At 36.7% G+C, this 21,561-nt stretch overlaps 1 protein-coding gene across 2 annotated transcripts in view; it reads left to right on the forward strand.

Moving 5' to 3' along the window:
* LOC306887959 (dmX-like protein 2) overlaps window positions 1–21,511 on the forward strand; it is a 77,296-nt gene extending 55,785 nt beyond the window's left edge. The window contains exons 30-45 of one of the 2 annotated variants that reach the window (XM_079446018.1): window positions 10,168–10,361; window positions 10,559–10,701; window positions 11,191–11,276; window positions 11,376–11,577; window positions 11,687–11,804; window positions 13,670–13,735; window positions 14,179–14,265; window positions 15,234–15,355; window positions 15,441–15,579; window positions 17,092–17,152; window positions 17,232–17,359; window positions 18,085–18,162; window positions 18,346–18,437; window positions 18,522–18,574; window positions 18,720–18,937; window positions 20,661–21,511. In XM_079446018.1, coding sequence (XP_079302144.1) covers window positions 10,168–10,361; window positions 10,559–10,701; window positions 11,191–11,276; window positions 11,376–11,577; window positions 11,687–11,804; window positions 13,670–13,735; window positions 14,179–14,265; window positions 15,234–15,355; window positions 15,441–15,579; window positions 17,092–17,152; window positions 17,232–17,359; window positions 18,085–18,162; window positions 18,346–18,437; window positions 18,522–18,574; window positions 18,720–18,937; window positions 20,661–20,870 — 1,997 coding nt within the window. In that variant the 3' untranslated portion in view covers window positions 20,871–21,511. The remainder of the gene's footprint in view (window positions 1–10,167; window positions 10,362–10,558; window positions 10,702–11,190; window positions 11,277–11,375; window positions 11,578–11,686; window positions 11,805–13,669; window positions 13,736–14,178; window positions 14,266–15,233; window positions 15,356–15,440; window positions 15,580–17,091; window positions 17,153–17,231; window positions 17,360–18,084; window positions 18,163–18,345; window positions 18,438–18,521; window positions 18,575–18,719; window positions 18,938–20,660) is intronic. The other variant, XM_079446019.1, reaches the window with a different exon arrangement.
* Window positions 21,512–21,561: the final 50 nt, after the last annotated feature.

A 21,561-nucleotide genomic window follows, 5' to 3' on the forward strand; every position in this document is an offset into this window, starting at 1 on the left:
AAATGAGGTTCTGTAAAATAAAGAAAACAAACAGGATGCCATAGATGCAAACTCCTCACCTTTAGGTGACAGCTCACTTTTTTGAGATCAAAATAGGTCACCTATGAGATTTGCTTAGATCCAATGAGAAAGTGTACTTGTGATCTTACATGGGTAAATAAAGAACTGGGGCCAGTTGCAGACTGGTCATAACTTTTTATATTCAGTTATGAAAAAATAGACTGGTCTTATGTGTGTTAGAAAAGTAAGACTGATAACCACTTGGCAACAGAGTGCGCAGAGTAAGTTTGGTATACTTTTTGTATATTTTTGTATTCTTTACTTAACTATCTAAAAAGGGTAATATTTTATGTATTTGAGGTCTGAGATGTGGGAACAGAGATAGCCTGCATAGCACTTCATCTTTTATAAGATGGGATTTTGACCAAATATATTAAATCTTGATTTTTGTAAAATGTTGCAACAAGATGTTTACAATTACAAGCATATAAGATAATCATTTTTTTTTTAAATACCTTAAAGTAACTGCAATTGAGCAAGTAAAACAAATATCTTAAAAAAAAAAAAGAACCCCCGGTTCTCACCTTTTTTCCCCTTTACCTGTTTTCTGCCGTCTTCGGTCTCCGTGAACAGAAGCACTTCACAAAAATGAACTGAAACTCAGCGAATACTTGTGTAGCAAATTAGCTCAAAGTGAGATGAACATAATTAATCATAGCGGGTTATTATCAATTGTATTCACCCTCAGGAATTAACCGTAACATTAATAGTACAATAAAATTATTTGTTCATCCGCAGTACGGACAGTTTTAATCGTTTATTGACTCTAAGGAAAATTATTTCTCTGGCCACGAAAAATTATTTCCTTACTGAAACATTGCTCACAGAGCATGTAACAAAACCAGAACGTTAACGTGACCTCGTTCTGTGAGCAGCAGACACAGACAACCAAGCGTGAATACATATGGATGTTTATTCAACTACACTACAGGGGAACATGCAACATCGAACTATACACAAACATACATACATTAAACATAGATGCCAACGCAAGGAATGTATGAAGAGAGAGAGAGCGCTCGTGTGCAAGAGAGAAGAGTGTAATGGCAGGATTTATACATCAGCTAACCACAACCTGTTATGAACCATCAGAGAATCACATCACCTTAATTAAAAGAGGTAGAAGCCTAGAAACGCATCTAAATAGTTAACAAGCGGTTACTTGCATTGGTTTTGTTGGTGCTGAGTAAAGTGTCCTGGTGCATGTATAATGCATAGATGCTTGATGAATTTCTTTGGGAGTGAAAGCTTTGTCATTCCAGCCATGGGTTGATTGGTCCGAAGTGAATCAACAAAATTACTGGACTTAAAACTGCCAGAAGCTTGGACTCCCCCCGAAAGGGGAGTCGTGAGATTTCCAAGGTTATATGTGTCTCCCCAGGGCACCGAAAGTAAAGGGAAGACATCGCCTTTTGGGTGTGGGAGAAGTTTTATCTGGTTTCCCTGTAACACCCATTTTTGTTAGTTTGACCAATAACTAGCCACAGTTTCAGCGGGAAAGTGTTTCTTTGTCCCACTTGACACCTCATTTGCATGTTTTATGACTGGTCTGGAGAATCGGTGTAATTTTTCCCACACTACAGTAAATTTAGCACCCATATAAAGGTAGAGTGTGGGGCCAGGTCTGTGAATTATATGCAAATGTCAAAAGGCTAAAAGGGATCTCTTAAGACATAAAGTCCCAACGACCATCAAGGATCATAAGCAGATGTTACACTTGCCTCACAATCATGATAAATATATCTAAAGAAAGCTTTTAATTACTACTTTTAAACAATATAATTCAAAGTGAAAACAAAAACTCTTTGATTATGTAATCCGTAAAGATGAATTTCTCTTTAAATGGCGGTCAAATGAGGAGATGGCGAGTCAGGATCGTCAACTTTATCTTTGAGACACTGACTCAGAAAACACTAGTTTATTAATACCTAATTCAAATATCTCCTTACTATTTCCCTCTGACACATTCATAGTAATTACTTTTACTGGGGATTTGCGGCAAGCTTTAACCTATTGCGTGCACTTAAACATGGAACGGAACGGAACGGAACACAAGCTTGCTACTGTGGGCAGGACACAAAACACTATCCGAGCTTGTCACAGTCACGGTAGCATGGTCGTTTCCAATAGCGCAGCAAATCTTTTTCATCACCATAATTTATAGTTGTCTATAATATAAAAATAAAGAAAAGCCTGAAACAGGCCCGATGCTCAGCCCGCAACTGAGCTATCATGTGAAAATTGGCCGAAACCCGGCCCTAGGGGCTTAGATAAATCGGGGCCCGTCGGGCTCGGGCTGAAATGCAGGGCTCTAGTTTTGAGTTTCTGTAGTAATTCTGTAGTAATATTATAGTTACAGATACCTAAAAAACTTAAAGTAGCTATTGTTTATTTAATTTGTATTTTGTTTTTGTTTGTGCTATTGATTGTGATATTTTAATTTTATTTTTATTTTTTTTGTATTTGTTCTTATTTTATTATTTATTATTATTTGTGTTTTTTTAGTTAAAATAAATTCAATTCTGATTTTGAGTACACATGATTTTTGGCTGGGGAGGGGGCGTAGTCTATGGCAAATAGTCTTGCCACCACAGCTGGAAAAAATCCTAGATGAAACACTGTAATATATTATTAAAATCAAAATTGTGTGATTGTATCATTTAACATATTTGAGCTAAGATGACCTAAATATAAACAGTTGTATTTTTATTAGCTAACATTATCTCAAATTTAACTAACAATGAACCTTATTAGTGTTACCCATGTATTCTAGATGGCAGGACGTGTGTGTCATTGCCTGTTCATGTGTGGAGAGGTGCTGCGTGTGTTTGCGGTGATGTTTGTTCTTTTTTATGTTACATTTCATTATTTGTTACTTCATCTGTCTGTGTTTTCATTCAGCCTTTTTGTGTTTTGTGTGCATATTTTACTTTTGTGTCTCAATTTCATCTCATCATCTCATGTGTGTGTGTGACCATCACAGCCAATTTGGAGTCAAACAGGCAGACAGAGCTCCAGTCTGAGAATACACCAGGTACACACACTCCCTTCACTTGCCTCTCTGTTCAGCATTTTAGCCTGTTTTAAACTCTAGTCTAGATGTAGGTGTGTGTGTGAGAGAGAGCCAGCCGACTTCCCCACTGCGTGTAGAGATGTGGTGAGTGCCTCAGGTTCAGGTGCACACCAGCTGTCTGAGGTCAACATGCAGAGAGTTTGTTCTGTTCTCTTTCTGTCTGAACCAATGAGACCTTTATAGTGGAACCAGTTTGATTATACTTTTTAAAGGGCATATTGTAGAAAACGGTAACATTACATGACATTGTTTATAAGCTGTTTACTGATATTTTTTCTGTGGTTGAAACTAGGGCTGCAGTTAACGATTATTTTTATTGCCGACTAATCTATCGATTATTTTTCGATTTAACCTATTTATTTTTTTCTGATCAGTTGATGAATTATTTAGTTAAACTATCAATAAATAATAACAGTAACTTCTGCTGTTAATCTTTTAATATTTTATTCAAACACTTTCTCATAATTAATACTTTACAAAAATAAATAACAACAAGAGAGAAAAAATAAAGAAAAATAATAATGCGAAAAGAGAGAAAAATAAATAATAATAACAATAAATAATTAATAAAAAAAGAAAAATAAATAAAATAGCAATAAATAAATAATAAGAAGAAGAAAAGAGAGAAAAAAATAATAATACATAATAAAAAAGAAATAAAAAAGACAGCAAGGAAACGAGAGAAATAATAATAACAAGAAAGAAAGAGAGAGAATCGCAGGGCAGTGATACAATTCAGTCAATAGAAGTGCACATTATGGCTGCATAGTTATTGTTTGGGACTGACAGCAGTTGCTTACAGGTGAGAGACTTGAAATATTTTATTTATTCAGCAGATTAAAGCATCTGCTTGAATACAAATCTGTATGAATGAACAGCTGAAGTCACAACCGCATTCAGGACACTAGAGCGACATAATCAAAGCTGACAGCCCGTTTTTAAATAAATGAGCCCAGTCGAGGCTTGTCCAATCCATCACACAGTTAAACAACTAACAGTAACTTTAAATATAATCGTATAATAATAAAATGCTCTATAAACGCAACTCTATGAAGTGATGTTGCCATACTAGTCTTTACCTTCTGCTCTAGAGTTTTGTTTTGTGTTAAACATGGCAGAAAAACAGTCTTAAGTAGAGATAACTGCAGGCTCGCGCAATGGCCGTGGCTAAAGGTGTGACGTCGGCGCGTTCCATGCTAATCGATGTATTTTCATAATCGATGTAATCGATAACGTCAACGAATCGCTGCAGCCCTAGTTGAAACATTGATTAAATGATTAAATGAGATGATATATATTTTAATAAGTTGCACTATTTACTTTAGCATTCCTTCTGATGTTAATTCATGTTAATTGCATGCTATATATAGTAGATGAGTTTGCGCGCTTCATGCTACCGCTTGAACCGAGGCAGCTACAGCAATCTGCCATGTCAAACTGGCATTTGACATGTAAAACTAACTCTTTCAGTTAATTGCCAACATTTAGGTTTTCTAACTTTAGTTTTTCATCTAATATAATTTTTTTATTTCATTTTTATTTTCAGTTACCCAAGTCAAAAACCTGTGTAAAACAAAAAGTGTAAAACCTAGAGTAGTAGGCAAGGCAAGTTTTTTTTTTTTTTTTTTTTTTTTTTTTTTTATATATAGCACATTTCAAACACAGTGGCAATTCAAAAGTGCTTTACATAAAAGTAAGTGAAATAGTCATTCACAACAATAAAAACAAGGAATTAAAAAATAATAATAATAATCAACAAAAAAAAAAAAATGATATAAAATTGATTTAAAAAGAATGCAAAACAGTTAAGAATAGAAAATGCTTATACACAGTGCAGTCAGTTCGGACGTAGCACAGTGCTCATTCAACAAATGCACAGCTAAACAGATACGGCATAATATCTAAAAGAGGACTCCCCTTGTTTTGTGTGATTTATTACTTGGTATTTCTAACTGACTCTATCCTAATGATCTGAGTGGTCTGTTCGGTTTATATTCAGTGAGCATATCTGCAATGTATTTAGGTCCTAGGTCATTGAGTAATTTATAAACGGGTAAAAGTACTTTAAAATCAATCCTAAATGTAACTGGAAGCCAGTGTAAGGACCTGAAGACTGGTGTGATATGCTCAGATTTTCTGGTTCTAGTCAGAATCCTGGCAGCAGCATTCTGGATGAGCTGCAGTTGTCTAATGGTCTTCTTGGGAAGGCCGGTGAGGAGACCATTACAATAATCCACCCTACTGGTGATAAAGGCATGAACAAGTTTCTCCAAGTCAAGAAAATACAGAAGTGATCAGATAGTGCTACATCCTTAATAACAATGGATGAAATGTTTAGACTAGGGATGTGCCCGAATAGCGAATTCGTATTCGGAAAGGCACGGAAAATAAATAATGTGTTCTACGGAGCCACAAATGGGACATGGTTAGCTGCTTAATAGCAGTAGCCTAATACATAAAATTTCACTTACCACATAAACAGAGAGAGGTAAGGAGAGATGACCGATAGGACAGTGTCGAATGATTTGCAGATCCTGAGCACCACTGACAAACAGCTAATCTTGTAAAATGTGTGGTAAGTAGTGCCGCTCCTTAGTAGATTAGGCTGCGTGTGATCGCGAATCTCAAAAGTGAAAGTAAAAAGCAAACGCGCATTCTTAAGTGATTTCAATGTCCCGCATATTAATAACTGCTCCCTGAAAGCACTGAAATTTTTTTCTCGTATATATCGTATTTATTCCCTTTACGGTTGCCGTAGTACACATCATTACTTTTCCGAATACCGTACTCGGATTCGGGCACATCCCTAGTTTAGACCTCTACTGATGATTAGGGATGCGCGGTATACCGGTACTGGAAAAGTATCGGTATATATTATATTTCAAACGGTACGATATCATAATTTTGCTCAATTCGGTATTTCATACTCTGCTGTTGCGAAATGCACGTGTAGGTGGCAGTGCTTCCCAAATTGCTTGGCAACCGGTAAATGTGACAACAGAACAGCGCGATGGCTCAAACAGATGAAACTTTATCAACGCAACCCGAAATTAATAAATAAAAAGAACAGTAGAAGTGAAATATGGCTTTACTTTGCATACAAAACAGATGACAAAGGTGAAGGAACTGACCTTCCTGCACCTGTATGCAAGCGTTGCTATAAATCATGTGTTTCCATAGAGACAACACATCAAACCTTTTTAAGCACTTGTCGCTTGCTCATTCTGATCTTTTCAGAAAATTAAGAGATCGACAGGTGAGTGCATCATTCATAAATTCAGATTTAATTTTAACTTTTATTTACAACTAATCAACGCACAAACAGATGTGATACAGTATGCTCAAATGTGCATGTGTGACAATCTAGAACCAGTGAAGTTTTGGTCACGTACTATATGCACTTGCATTTCATACAATCAAATATTAATTGGATTTGAATTGAGCAAGAATTTTGCTATATTAATTTTAGAATCAATAATATGAAGGGAATGTTGCTGCCGACAGCTAATATGAAACAGCCGAGAGAGTGAGATTTATTTAATGCTTTTTCTTTGGCTGAGTCTGAAATCTGAAAACAATCTGAGAGAGAAATAATAACGTGATTTTGAATATTACTTTGTTAGAATAACACTTTACAATAAAGCAATATTTCTTGCATTAATTGCGCAGCTTCAGTTGTATTTTTTTCAGTCAGTATGTAACCTGTTCTCGGTAGGTTTTTTTTGTTACATTTTGAGACATTTTGTTTGCACTATGTGTTTGCACTGAAGAGATAAGAAGATTTGAATATATTTTCATCTTATTACTTCAGTTAGCCTATTTTTTTTTTTTATCCAACATCAAAATGTAACCTATGTTCCCTGTAGGTTTTTTGTTAGTTTGATACAAAGGTATTAAGATATGAATCTGTTTTTATTATTATTATTATTAATAAAATTGTTTTAAATTCACTTATCTTTTGAGGCTAGTTATTTGTCACCTATGGTATCGATTTAGTATCGATACCGAGGTATTACATTCTGGTATCGTACCGAAGCCAAAATTGTTGTATCGAGCCATCCCTACTGATGAGTAAATCTAGAGTGTGTCCACGATTGTTTGTGGGTCCATGCACATGCTGAATCAGGTCAAAAGGGTTAATAACAGTTATAATTTATTTAGCAGTTTCGATTTCTGCATTATCTATGTGAATATTAAAATCCCCTGCAATAGTAAAACAGTCAAACTCTGAGGAAATCATTGACAACAGTTCTGTGAACTCTTCAACAAATGCTGGAGGAGTATTTTGGAGGCCTGTAAATAATGATAAACAGAATGCGTGGAGCACCTTTCACCACAATACCTAGGTATTCAAAAGACAAATACTGACCAAATGACACTTGCTTGCATTGATAAATATCTTTAAATAGAGCAGCTACACCTCCACCTCTCCTAACAGTCCTTCAGACACTTATAAAATTAAAGTTAGGAGGACTCATTCCTCCTAATGAGTACTAGTTCATTGAGGACTGTTGCACTGCAGCTGTCTTCTAGCCATGTTTCATTTAGAAGCATAAAATCCAGGTTGTTTGTGGTTATTAAATCATTGATCAGAAATTGTTTAATTTTTAGTGAGCGAATGTTTAAAAATGCTAACTTGATGGAATTACATTTAGTCTCTACAGCAATCTTAGATTGATGCATTATAGGCTGCAGATTAGATGGGTCAGCCGTACGGCTCGAGAAGGCCTTAGACTTTCTATCACGTGATATAACCGAGATAGAGAAAGCTACAGGCACTCTGGGTTCCCTCTTGTTCTGTAAACATTTGTGAATGTTGCTGCTAATATAGCTAATATAATATGTAACCATTTCTAAGCTCAAAAGGGAATTGTATATAAATAATTACATTTAATTATGATTAATTACAATTATTTATATCGGCTGACAGTAATAACTATAGCAGAATTAAATTGCCATGCACTGAATGCTCGCTGGACGGACAGATCAGTTGAAGTTCGTATCAACTCTAAGAAAGGATATTTCCTTGGCCATTAATCCATTAGAGCATGTAGCGAGGTTCAAAATCGTAAAGAGACATTTAATTTGCAAGGCAGAACCAGAAATTAATTAGAGAAGAGGCCATGCCTCTTTCCTAAGGGGCAAAGAAGTGAGTTCCCGCATTCCTTTGAGCAATAAAACAAGTGTTATCAGATGGGTCGCCATGGAACCAGAGGCCTGTTCTGCCTTCTTAGGTCTTTCGGGGGAAGGGTCCACAGACCCTCATAGTTGGCCTTTTGGTTGGGTGAGAGATTATTTGTTAAATATAACAAATAGTTGTGTGTCTGATTGGTCCAAATGTTACAAATATTACCCCATTAATTGTCTGTAAATCCAAAAATCTGGTGTTTCCAAACTGGATAGTGCTTCTGGTGTCACATAAAAGCACCACATTTATAAAACTGTGTAAAATAACCCAGTGATTAAGATTTTGTTTTCATACTTGTCGGCTCTTGGCATTTTGTCAAGGTGTTGTCTGGCAGCACTCAAAGAGAAGATCCTTTGATCAACAAAGTAAATTCATCTGTCTGTTTCCTTGGCAGCTCTTTGTTTCAAAATCGCCCCACCACACACATTCTCGCACTCACAGACTCTTACTGCAAGAATTTCTCTTTGAACATGACTGAGGTGATTCTTCCCTTCAGATTTGTCCTCCCTTACATTTGAGATAAACATTCCACACTCCGAATCAAAATGTGCTTTAAATGCTAATGAGATGCCCTTCAGTTCAAAAGAAAGCTCATCAACACAGACGCTTCATACATACTTCACTTGTAAGCTACATTTCAAAAGCTGTTTGTAAAGGAAAGCTTTAGGTTTAAAGCATCTCTCTTTTTCTGTGTGTGTTTCTGTGGGTTTGTTGTATATGGCTCAGGTAGCATCTCATCAGTGTTACTGACAAGAATACTAATACTCAGTAATCTGAAAAACAATAATAAAACACCTACAGTCATAATCACTATTAATAACCAAAAACTGGTTATTTTTCAGAAATTTTGAAAATACTGGAATTAATTAAGTTTTCATAATGTGATATTTGTGTTCCATAAATAGGTTCTTGAACATGCATTTTCCACAAATAAATGAATCAATCAGAAAGATTTGTGAAACTCAGCGACTCACTAACTGAACCACATAGACCATATATTAATTTTTTTCTTTTTAAATGTCACAAGTGGTATATGTTTTCCAAAATAAAACTTATTTTAATAATCATTTTATTGTATTAATTATATAATTATTATTAATTGTTAATAAACATGTTATTGTGTTTGTTATTTAGTTGTACCTGATGAAGCGAAACAGGATAACGGGGAAGGTTTGTTTTCTTGACAGTGTGCTGTGGTGTGTGTGTGTGTGTTTGAGCAGTTTGATATCATGCCATACTCTGTAAGTTCACAGGGACCCTCTCAACTTCATTACTCGTGAACCAGCTGCACGACCTGCTGCGAAGCTCAATCAAATGATCAACCACCTGCTTAGTAGATGTGTTTATAATCATGGCTGTCTGCTTTTATTTTAGGATCAGTTTGTTCAAACAGGACTCTTTTCATAGTTTCTCTAACTTCTGCTCTGTCGGTTTATTGGCATGCCTTTTTTTCAACATTTTAAAAATATTTGACCTCTCTGGCTGTGTTTGGAATAGGGCAGTAACTTACTGCTTACTACATACTACGCAGTTTATACTTGCTGCTAGGAGTCAGCAAATGGTGCCCACCAATCATTTTGAAAATAAAAATGTATTTAGCATTTTTAATAAAATTTTGTCAAGAGATTGCAGTGAAAAGTTGTAGCAGAGATTCATTTGTGAAACTGGAAACGGAAGGTCAAATTGAGTTTATAGCATTGTTGGAGTCAGTATCCTGCACAGTGCAGGTACTGCATACTACTTTTTTTTTTCATGAAGTAGTTGGTATTCCAAACATACCTCTTTCTTTTTCTTCTTGATGTATAAGTATTGTACATCTCTCACTATTTGTTTCTCTCTCCTCCAGCATTACCTCCCCCAACCCCTCCCGCTGAGGATGTGGACCGACAGCGACGCAGGTTTAACATGCGCATGCTTGTTCCTGGACGTCCCGTTAAAGAGACTCCTGCCACACCTCCACCCATCCCTGTAGAACGGCCCACCTACAAGGAGAAATTCATTCCACCTGAGCTCAGCATGTGGGATTACTTTGTGGCCAAAGTGAGACTGCGTCTACTGCTTTATTTAAACTGATTTTTGTTTTTTAAATATGCACTGTATATACAAAAACATAAGCATTTTTTTGTTCCAAGTACACATCCACCACATTTCCATCAGTTTATAAATCTGAAAAGCAATTGCTAGAGTGTCTGTCTCATTGCTCTCTGTCTGTGTGAATGTGTTTGTGTTTCCTCCAGCCTTTCCTTCCTCTCTCTGATAGCGGGGCGCTGTACGATTCAGATGAGAGCGGTGGTAGTGACAATGAGGATGATGATGATGATGATGATGCCTTCCTCTCAGATACACAGATGACCGAACACTCTGAACCAAACTCCTACAGGTGAGATTATAACCATCAAAAAAGTTAAGAAGGATCGTTACAGAAAATTCAAGAAGTAAAACTAAGATAAGGAATATTTATTGCGATGCATTTGTAAACTCAAATAAAAATCAAGTGCCATGCAATGCAAAAATTTAAGTTAAAACAACCTTCATGAAAACGTCCATTCTTGAAAATAGATGTAAGTTGTTTGTGAAGACATTATTATGTAAATTGCTGTATTTATCATTATGCATTTTATGAACGATTTGTGCAGTAATGCATAATCATTGCATTTCATGAATGAGGTTATTTTTAAACTCGCTATTTTCATTGATGAGGTAAAGAAATCTTGCTGCTGAAACTACCTTTTTAAAATTATATTAAAATGAGCTATAGTAATTTTGGTGTTTAGTGAAAGACATCGGTCCTGTGTGCACCACAATACATGTTTCGTATATCATATAAGTGTGTAGACTGAAGGATGTTTCTGTGTTTGTGCCTTTGCAGTTGGTCTCTGATTCGCCTAGTGATGGTCAAACTTGCCCTGCACAATGTCAAGACATTCCTGCCCCTGACAGGACTGGACTTCACAGGTGCATGAGTAGTAGAAATGAACTCTAACATGATCAAACTTTCAGAAAGTAAACTAAATAATTCACTTCCTTTTCCTGTGCCTCTTTGTGTTGTCTTAGAGTTGCCAGTGACGTCTCCCCTGGCCAATGCTGTGCTGAAAACACTGGAAAACTGGGAACAGATTATTTTAGAAAAAATGAACAAATTTGATGGTCCTCCACCAAACTACATCAACACCTTCCCCACGGACCTGAGTGCAGGTGGAGGACCAGCTATACTCCGACACAAAGCCATGCTAGAGCCAGATAACACACCGTTCAAGTGAGTATTTGCACTGGATGTCTCAATTAAACCACAGACTTACTAAATCTTTAAATAATTATGTATATGTGTATACAACTGTTTTTTTGTTGTTGTTTTTTCTCTTCAGGTCAAAGCAGCGCTTCTCCTTCCCTGCTCGCCGCCTGTGGCATTTTCTGGTCAAACAGGAGGTGCTTCAGGAGACTTTGATTCGATACATCTTCACAAAGAAAAGGAAGCAGAGTGAGGTAACTACAGAATACAGGGATGGGACCAGCCACTGACAGAATAAATGGGGTGCGAGAGATTTTTAAATAGGCAGGACCAATCATATTCATGTGACCACCTAGCGTCAGTTACGTCGATTCACTGCCATTAAAAAATATGGCTGCCGTCGCATCATCCAGGTGGATGCTGCACACTGATTGCAGATGAGGAGACACCCCCCCACATTGTAAAGCGCTTTGAGTGTCTAGAAAAGCACTATATAAATGCAACAAATTAAATTAATTCTTATTCAGATGGGACTAGTTTTCCAGGGGGTCAGTAGAGAAATTTGTGTTTCACAGAGGTACTTTGCGATTTTTATTCCCATCCAAATCTGTCACGTCTGTGTTTTTCTTACACAACCTCTGTAATAATTCCAGAGCAAATTTACTATTTACTGTTTTTGGCAAACTCAGTGATCCTTTGAGAAAACTAATCCCATCCGAATATGAATGTCTGTGATTGCCGACAATATTTATTTCACAGTGCATTTCCTTTTGTGTTTTGGCCAACGTAAACTACTGTAGACACTCTTACTACTGTGCGAATTGTTTATATGTTTGCCTCCCGGCAAAAAAAAAAAAAAACTATAATAAAATCAAGAGCCAAATCACCCAAACTGTTCAGACTGGCTACTGTAATATCAGCTTCAAGTAGGATTACTCACCTTCATTTCTGCGCTTAATTACATAATGTTTAATTACATATGTGCCTTTATGAAAATTAAGCATGGTTTTACTACAAATAAATAAACACAAAAAAAAGACACATTAACCATGGTTTTGCTATACTAGCCATATAGCTTCACCATGGTATTAGTTGTAAAACTGTGGTTATACTAAAGAATGCGTGATCTCTCCAATGGCCAGACCCTCCCACCTCTGGAATAAACACGGAGATGTCAGTCTCGTCAGAATTGGTACATGAAAATTGCAGATGTCAGGTGATAAGAATTGAAACTCAAACGTAGTTTAGAAAACTAGTCTCATCCAAATAGGTCTATAGATATGTATAGACACATGTAAATACTCTACATATCTATAGTTTGCCTCCCGGCAAAGAAATCAAGAGCCAGATCGCGTAAAGTGTTAAGACTGGCTATTCACCTTCATTTCTGCACTCAGTTACATAATATTTTAATTACATATGTACCTTTACGAAAATTATTCATGGTTTTACTACAAATATATCCAAAAAACTAAGGTAACCACAAATTAACCATGGCATTTTTAGTAAACCTGTGGTTATTCTAATGGTAATCAATCATACAGAGCACATGATCGCTGTTACACCCAGATATACAAAACAGACCCACATCTATAATAAACGCTGTCATTAATCGCTATCATTTAGGCAACAAAATAGGCTGGGCCAGAGGACAGGTAATGCAGTGGGCAGGGCCAGAGTGAAGGCATTGAATAGGCGGAGCCAAACTGCACCAATGAAAGCTGTGGAGAATTGTAGAAGTTGGGAAATGAAAGGGGTGGAACCAGAAAGAGATGTCTGAATAAAATTATTAAAAAGACAATAGTTTTTTAGAAGTTTTAAATTGGTGCTAAAGGGAACTTCAAGATAAGCAGCTTTTTTTGTTGTTGTTTTTAAATCAAGATTTTTATCAAATAAATATATAATTTTGTAAGTAGCTAAGCCATCTTTATGTATTGAGGGTAAGTACTGACATGTGCATGCTATCTCAAGACCATCTTTCTCTGTTCCAAATGAGATTCATTTTGGTCTTTATTATTTAATTTGTTTTTCTCCATCTGTTTGTCACTCGTGCATGTGTTTTGTGCTGTGCACTGTGTGTGTTTGTTAATGTGTGTGTGTTGTGGTGTGTATTGTGTAGTCTTTAGATGATCATGTGGACCACCTCATACAAAACTGCGTTACTGGAGCTCAAAAAACCAACAAGGTACTGAGACACAGAATGGGACTCGTCTCTCTGTGAAACCCTCTCAAAGCTTTGGGCTTCTATCCTCTGTTAACATTCTGTGACCTCACACATATACACACACACACACACACACTCAAGTCAGTTTCTTTCCTCACATTCCCTAACTCATCCTCTCGGCACTGCTCTTCCTCACTAACTGCCAGCGGCACTGAAAGTGGTTAACCAATCAGACCGGATTCTGCTTCTGACACCATGTTTAGATCAAGTAATAACTGCGATTAATTCATGTTTTGCCCTCTGAGGAGGTGTGTACATGGTCTCAACTGCATGTTAGCAAACTTCCTGCTATTGCTGCTGTGTATTTGTGTGGATGTGGTTGGGGGATTATTTTAAAAACAGCAGTGCAGCAGAACAGACTAATGCAAGCAAGTGTGTATTTGTGTATGTGTGTTGTGTTACAGGTGGAGGCTGATATGGGTTACCCAGGAGGCAAAGCCAAAATCATCCATAAAGAATCTGACATCATCATGGCGTTTGCCATTAACAAGGTAAGGGCATTTCTATTTGTAGTTCTATTATAGAAGATTGGCTCTGTTAATGGCCTTATGATTGTGAAGTCAGTTTTCATGGTCAGTTAGTTGAATTAGATTGAATACTTTATTGTCATTGCACGTTTGTACAATGGAATTCAATGAATCGAATAATTGCATAATTAATTGATAAAACAATAAACTTCAGATGTTCCAAGTGCTTGTAACTAAAGTTTAAAAATACTTGGCTCACTGGAATACTTGATTCTGATTGGTCAGTCATGACATTCCTAGGTGTGTTATTCCTTGATAACAACCATCATCATTAGCAACACCAAATAACACGCCACTCATCTGGGTATTTCAGCCTGGCGTTTCTTTCACATCTCTCTAGTTTTATTCAAACACAACTGCTATCTTCTTGAGATTTAATTATTGACTATATTTACTGTAAGAACAAACTGGAGAACTTTAGTGTTAATAGAAGGCACATGGTAACGTTTGAAGGGTTGTCTTTATGCCAGAACAATTGTTTTGTATACCGTAATAGATTTTAGATAATAAACAGATAAGATTTTAAAACAATTTCTTCTCAAATGACATTTTATGTTCTCGTCTATATTTCTGATGAAAAGCTGTGTAATTAGTGACACGACACATTATGCACATTATCGTCTTGTCTGGACTTCATCTAGGCTCAAAGCCTAGATATATTTAACCTCAAATCAATTTAAACTCAAATCAATATTCTGTGTCTCATTAATTTAAAGTTAATTTTGAAGGATTTATGTGGAGTGAGGAGAACTAAAGTATTTATTTTCCTGTGTTTTACAATTATTTATGTTACAATGCAACACGTGACTTGTTTTTCTGTCAACAATGCTATTTTAATTTCTACATTCAGCAGTAAACTTTATTTCAAAAGAGGAATAAGTGTTTTAATGTCTCATTTAATTTGTGTTTGGTTTTTTGTATTTTTCTCTCAGGCTAACACTAATGAAATAGTGCTGGCGTCCACTCATGATGTCCAGGAAGTGGACGTGTCCACGCTGCTCGCAGCTCAGCCTTACACCTGGATCGGAGAGGACTTTGACAAGGAGTCTCGCAGGTTTGTCACCTGTCTGTGTGTGTTTGAATCATTCAGCTCACAGATTTGAAGGGACTGCAGTCAACATCTTATTTTCTCTGTGTAGTTCTGATGATGTGGATTACCGCTCGTCTCACACCAACATCGCCCAGGCCAGTGCCGGTCCTTTTGCCCCCCAACAAATGGCAGCGTCATCCTCCATGCCATGGCTGGGCAGCGGACAAACCAGCATAGGTGCCAATGTGGTATGTTAGTCAGACTGTTTTCTGGGATGTGAATGAAATTAGCAAATAAACTTGGGGAAAAAATGTAGTGGCTATTTTTTTTTACTAGTCAAATAAGCAGATTTGTACATCTGTGGGCATCTTTTGTACAGTTGGTCAGATTTTCTTCTGTCATTACAGGAAGAAGAAAAAAACAAACACTGAAAGAAATTTTCATATTATATTTTTGTTTTAGTTCAGCTTTCTAAAACTGTACGACTTTACTCAAATAGTTGTAATGTACAGGAATGTGCTAAATTAGGGAAAACACAGAAGCATCTCAGATTTTGGACCCCGCTGTACATATGCACACATGCAGGTTCATGATGGTCACATTCCCACAGAGCTCCACCCGCCGATGAAGCATGACTTCTGAGTGTTTTCTTTTGGCTGCTATCAGCAGAACACAAAACAGTGAGTCGTGGTCTCAACAGAGCTCTTGATGAGTCTGTATTGAGCTGATAAGAGCGTTTGGAGGTAGTGGAGTAAACCGCAGACAGTCCGAGCGGCCCAAGGTACAGACCTGCGTCATCACATCAACCTCCACTCTTGTTCTCATTCACAGCTGATAAAGATGACACGATTGAGTTGAGGAAGCTACTTTCATACTAGTTTTCTAATTTCTAACAAGTAGTTCAACTTCACACCAATTATCGTTTTGAATGGTGGATCGGCGCCGGGAGATGATGTATGTGGCCCTGATCGTCGGCGGAGGCCGGACACCTGGATGAGCCCCGGGGACATATCCCCAGTGATACCGCAACTTAAAATACAATAAAACTTCAAATAAAACTAAAAATATAATAAAATACTGAACTACATAATACTATTATTGTTAGAAATTGCAACAATATAAAAATAGAAATATAATACATTTATACATTTAAAATTTTAATTAAAACAATAAATAAACAATAATATCCTGGCCAGAGGAGAACTGGCCCCCCGACCGAGCCTGGCTTCTCCCAAGGTTTTTTTTTCTCCGTTCTGTCACAGAGGGAGTTTTGGTTCCTTGTCGCTGTCGCCTCTGGCTTGCTCAGTTGGAGACACTTCATTTCTAGCAATAATCATCTATTTGATTTCACAGATACTATTTAAACTAAACTGAGCTAGACAATGACATCACTGAATTCAATAATGAAATGCCTTTAACTGAAAATTGAGTGTTTAAACTTATTATTATACATTACTGACACTCTATCCTACAATTTGATCCTGTTAAGTGCTTTGACACAATCTGTATTGTTAAAACCGCTATATAAATAAAGTTGACTTGACTTGATCTGGTATCACATGGTAATGATACTGTCAATAATTTGCATATTTTATGGTACATTTGCAATGAACAATCCAAGCAAATCTTTCACTAAATCATACTATAGAATACTGTAAATTGTACTGTAAAATATAAAGAAACTGTAAGAATCTCAGTCTTGTATATGTGTTTGAGAGGACATCTTTCATGTGTTGAACTGTGTGTGTAATTTGTGTCAGATCATGAAGAGGAACCTGAATAACGTGAAGAGAATGACGTCTCATCCCATCTATCAGTACTGTGAGTGTCTCTTTATTTCACACACAAACACTGTAGGTTTTGATGAAACTCCTGTTTGACGTGTTTGTCATGTTTTTAGACATGACGGGTGCTCAGGACGGCAGTGTGAGGATGTTTGAGTGGAATCGTCCACAGCAGCTCATCTGTTTCAGACAGGCCGGAAACGCTCGTGTCACACGCCTGTATTTCAACTCGCAGGGCAACAAGGTATTGAAACATTCACTACCAAAATGATTAAATTGCATAATCTAGTGACTTAATATTTTCACTTTTTAAATTAATTTACTTTTATTATGCGCTACTCTTTTAGGTCAGTAAGCTTTGAAATAAATACTTTTAATTCCGCAAGCATGCATTAACTTTGACAGTTGGGACATTTATATTGTTAAAAATATTTCTATTTCAAATAAATACTGCTCGTTTGAACTTTTTATTATTCAAAGAATCCTGAAAAAAAAATACACTTTCCCGAAAAATATGAAGCACTTTTTCCAATCATATTAAGGCCGTTTCACACTGAGCGCAATGCAAAAAAGCGAACGGTGCTTTCACACAGAGCGCGAAATGATGGATCACCTTCTGCTAATTCACGTTTGCACGCTAGGTGGCGCTGACCAACAATGCATTTTTCGACACACAGGACGAAAAAAATAAATCCTCGCTTTTTCGCGAATGATCGCGCCTGGTGAAAATATCCAGGCTCATTTAATGTCTGTTCATGTGCTGTTGACTTCACAGAATAGCGTGAATACGTCAGTACTGTGTTAATTGTTGACACTGGTGTTATGTAATAAGTCCAGTACAGCAGCACATCTGTTCAGGGAAGGTCATCCTGTTGTGTCTTCTGTCCTTTATATGTACCATTATGCAATATACAGCTAAAAATATTGTCTGTGCCGTTAAATATATTCATTCTTTCCGTCTGTCTGCAGTGTGGTGTTGCAGATGGCGAGGGCTTTTTGAGCCTCTGGCAAGTCAATCAGACCTCCTCAAACCCCAAACCGTATTTGGTAAGAGCTTTATCTTGGTACTGCACAAGCCTTGCGTTACTGACAGCCACAAACTGCCCTCATTGTGTGATTGAATTAAAGCATGTGGCATCTGCAAACAAATAATACTAGAACTTTTATTGAAACTAACTTCACTATTAAATATGTCACCATATAATAAGCATCTCTGTGTTTCTGTCTCAGAGCTGGCAGTGTCACAGTAAAAGCTGCTGTGATTTTGCCTTCATTGCATCCTCCAGTCTAATCGCCACAGCAGGACAGTCCAATGATGGCAGGTCAGTTAAATGATTTATCTTACTGCCATATAGAAACAGACTGTATACAACATTTTTGAGGAAATATTTAACTTTCTTCCACAGGAATGTTTGTTTATGGGACACTCTGGTCTCTCCAAGTAACTCAATGATACACGGTATGTCCACAGGCTCTGGAGGGAAAAAAATGTTTAAAAAATATTTTGAATAAGTGATTTTATTTTATTTGAAATATTATTTATACAATATATATTTTTTTAAATGTCATAAAAAGGTTGTATTCTGGTATTTCTCTGTATCCAGCGTTTCAGTGCCATGAGAACGGTGCAACCGTTCTTCAGTATGCTCCTAAACAGCAGCTAATCATCACGGGTGGCCGGAAGGGATTCGTCTGTATTTTTGACATCCGTCAGAGACAGCTGCTCCACACATTCCAGGCACATGATTCAGCCATCAAAGCGCTGGCCATGGATTCCACTGAAGATATCTTTGTCACCGGCTCAGCCGAAGGGAACATGAAGGTATATTCCTCTAAAGTGACATAATTCATCTTAAACATCTCCTGTTGCTGTTATGTGGATATTTAGGCCAAAAGCATACAAAGTCACATTAAATAAGCTTTCATTTTTATTTTTTTATTTAGCATTGATAACTCCAAAAAAATAAATAATTAGACTGAATTTAAATTATTGCCAAACGACAGAATTTTTTTTTTTTTGTCACCAAGTCAGTGTTGAGATCTCCTCCTCAGCAGCTGCCATCTTCACTAGCATGTGTGAAAACTACAAAAAGCAAGCAATAGTCTACCTTCTTCAACATTTTGTGATGTTTTGTCCATGACTCATTATCAGTAGATTCTCAAAATTTGTCCCTAATTATTTGTTAAATGTGCGTATTAAATAATAATGCACTCTCACATTTTTAGGATAAAAAATAAATAAAAATATCAGCTTTTAAATTTTTGTTGATGTCCATGGCTGTTTAGTTCAAATGTCCCTTGATAAAAAGACTGAAAAGATGTGTAAAAAAAAATTAAATAAAAAAGGCAGATAACCTGAATAAAATTTAGAAATTACAACAACTCTAAAAGAATTTTACATTAACAGCTATGAATGTTCTTGTCAGATATATTAACCAGTTGTTTATTCAAATCAAAATGTTTACAACATACAGTAGAATTTTTGCACTGAACATTTATAATACACTTTAGTGATAGCATTTGAGAAAGGTTTCAAAATATTTAAAAATATACATTTAAAAAAAAAATGCGCACAATATTTTACTGTATACACAAAAATAATGCTAGTTTTTGCAACTGATACAAGGCAGTTCACTACTTCTAAACTGTTGTAACGGCTTATACGATAATCTCAAATCGGTCAAAATTTGTCAGTCAGTCAACCTGGCTAATATATCTATCTATAACTAATATTTAAGGATGCATTTAAATTTCGACAATCAAAAATGTTTGGCAAAAACATTTTTTTTATTATGGGCTTAGACAGTGGTGATATTTAATAACAGTGGTGATATTTAATTAGCGCTTCTCCAATGGCATGTTTTTACTGTCAGTGTTTATTCCGAGTACACAATGTGAATAAGCTATAAAATGTTTCTTATTTGATTTGATCAGTAACAAATTAATATATATATAAAAAAAACATGCAAACTGCAATAGTAATTACATTTTTTAATGTGGTCATATAATATAATCATATAATATATAATATAATAATATAATATATATAATATAATACGATTTCACCTTTTTAACATTTGTTAGTGTGTAATGTAGCTGTGTGAGCATAAACAACATCTGCAAAGTTACGAAGCTCAAAGATCAATGCAAAGGAAGGAATTGTCTTTTACAGAATTAGCATAGCATCGCCTACAGTGAACGGCTGGTAAGGGACTACAACAAAATAATTCCGGGTTAGTGACATCATAAACCCAGTTAAACCCCACCCCTGGGAACATGCAACAAAGGGGCCGCGAGGAAAAGCAGTGTACAATAGTGTAAAATATGTGAAAAATAATGCAATTTTTTTTTTTTTTTTTTTTTTTTTTTAAGAGCCATGAACACATGTTGCTGTGCACCCCATAAACACAATCAAGCCTTTGAAAAAATCTATTAGACCACCCCTTTAAAGTTTTTTTTTTTTTTTTTTTTTTTTTTTTGAATGTTGCTTTTTAAATAAATTTCTGCACATTATTTTTAATAATTATATTCCTGTTCTGGTTCAGGTGTGGAAGTTTGCGGGTCACGGTCTCATGCACTCCTTCAGCACAGAGCACGCTAAACAGTCCATATTCCGAAACATCGGTGCCGGCGTGATGCAAATCGAAACCGGCCCAGGCAACCGTATCTTCACCTGCGGAGCCGACGGGACCCTGAAAATGAGGGTCCTTCCAGACCGCTACAACATTCCGGCCAGTATATTCCAGATCCTCTAACACCGGAGCGGCCGTAGAACACTAAAGCTTTCATCGGCACCTCCGCTGTGTTTCCTTAGCTGTGAATCGTAAACCGGTAATCTCGCGCTGCAGAATATCTTTACCACCCCCCCCACAAAAGACGTTGAAAAACACGCACGAGGTCCCTTGATTCTAACGATTGACTACTGTCATTTCTGGAGACAAATCCAGATAACGTGTTGGTAGGAAAGCCGTATGCATGAGCTGTTTGAGTCATCGCACTCCATTCCCAGATTATTGGTCGTGCTCTGTAAAAGTGCTCAAAGCTCCATTTTTAAGTGTGTATGTGTGTGTGTCTTTATTTTGTGCCCATTTTAGCATCTAAAATACCAGCACTGTGCTTCTGCTATCAGTGTAAGTCCAGTTGTTGGATTTTGTTTTTACTGTACGTTTTCTCCTTGGCTGCTAATGTATTTGCGGAGTGTAAAATGGCACAGTACCCTGGCGGCCCGGCGGTTCGCTGCGGCCCCAGAGACACACCCCTTCCCTTCCACACGCACACGCTGCTGTTGACATGCTTGTTTCCGTAGCAGCCAAACAGCTAAACATTCCACGCAAGGCAATGATGCTTGCTCCGGGAAATGACGTGTTTGACCTTTTCATCTCTCGAGCCCTGAAATTCTCACTTTGAACAGAAAACGTTTAGTTTTTGCACAAAATATTTCTTTGT

Source organism: Barbus barbus (genome assembly GCF_936440315.1).
Source record: "Barbus barbus genome assembly, chromosome: 22".
NCBI lineage: Eukaryota > Metazoa > Chordata > Actinopteri > Cypriniformes > Cyprinidae > Barbus > Barbus barbus.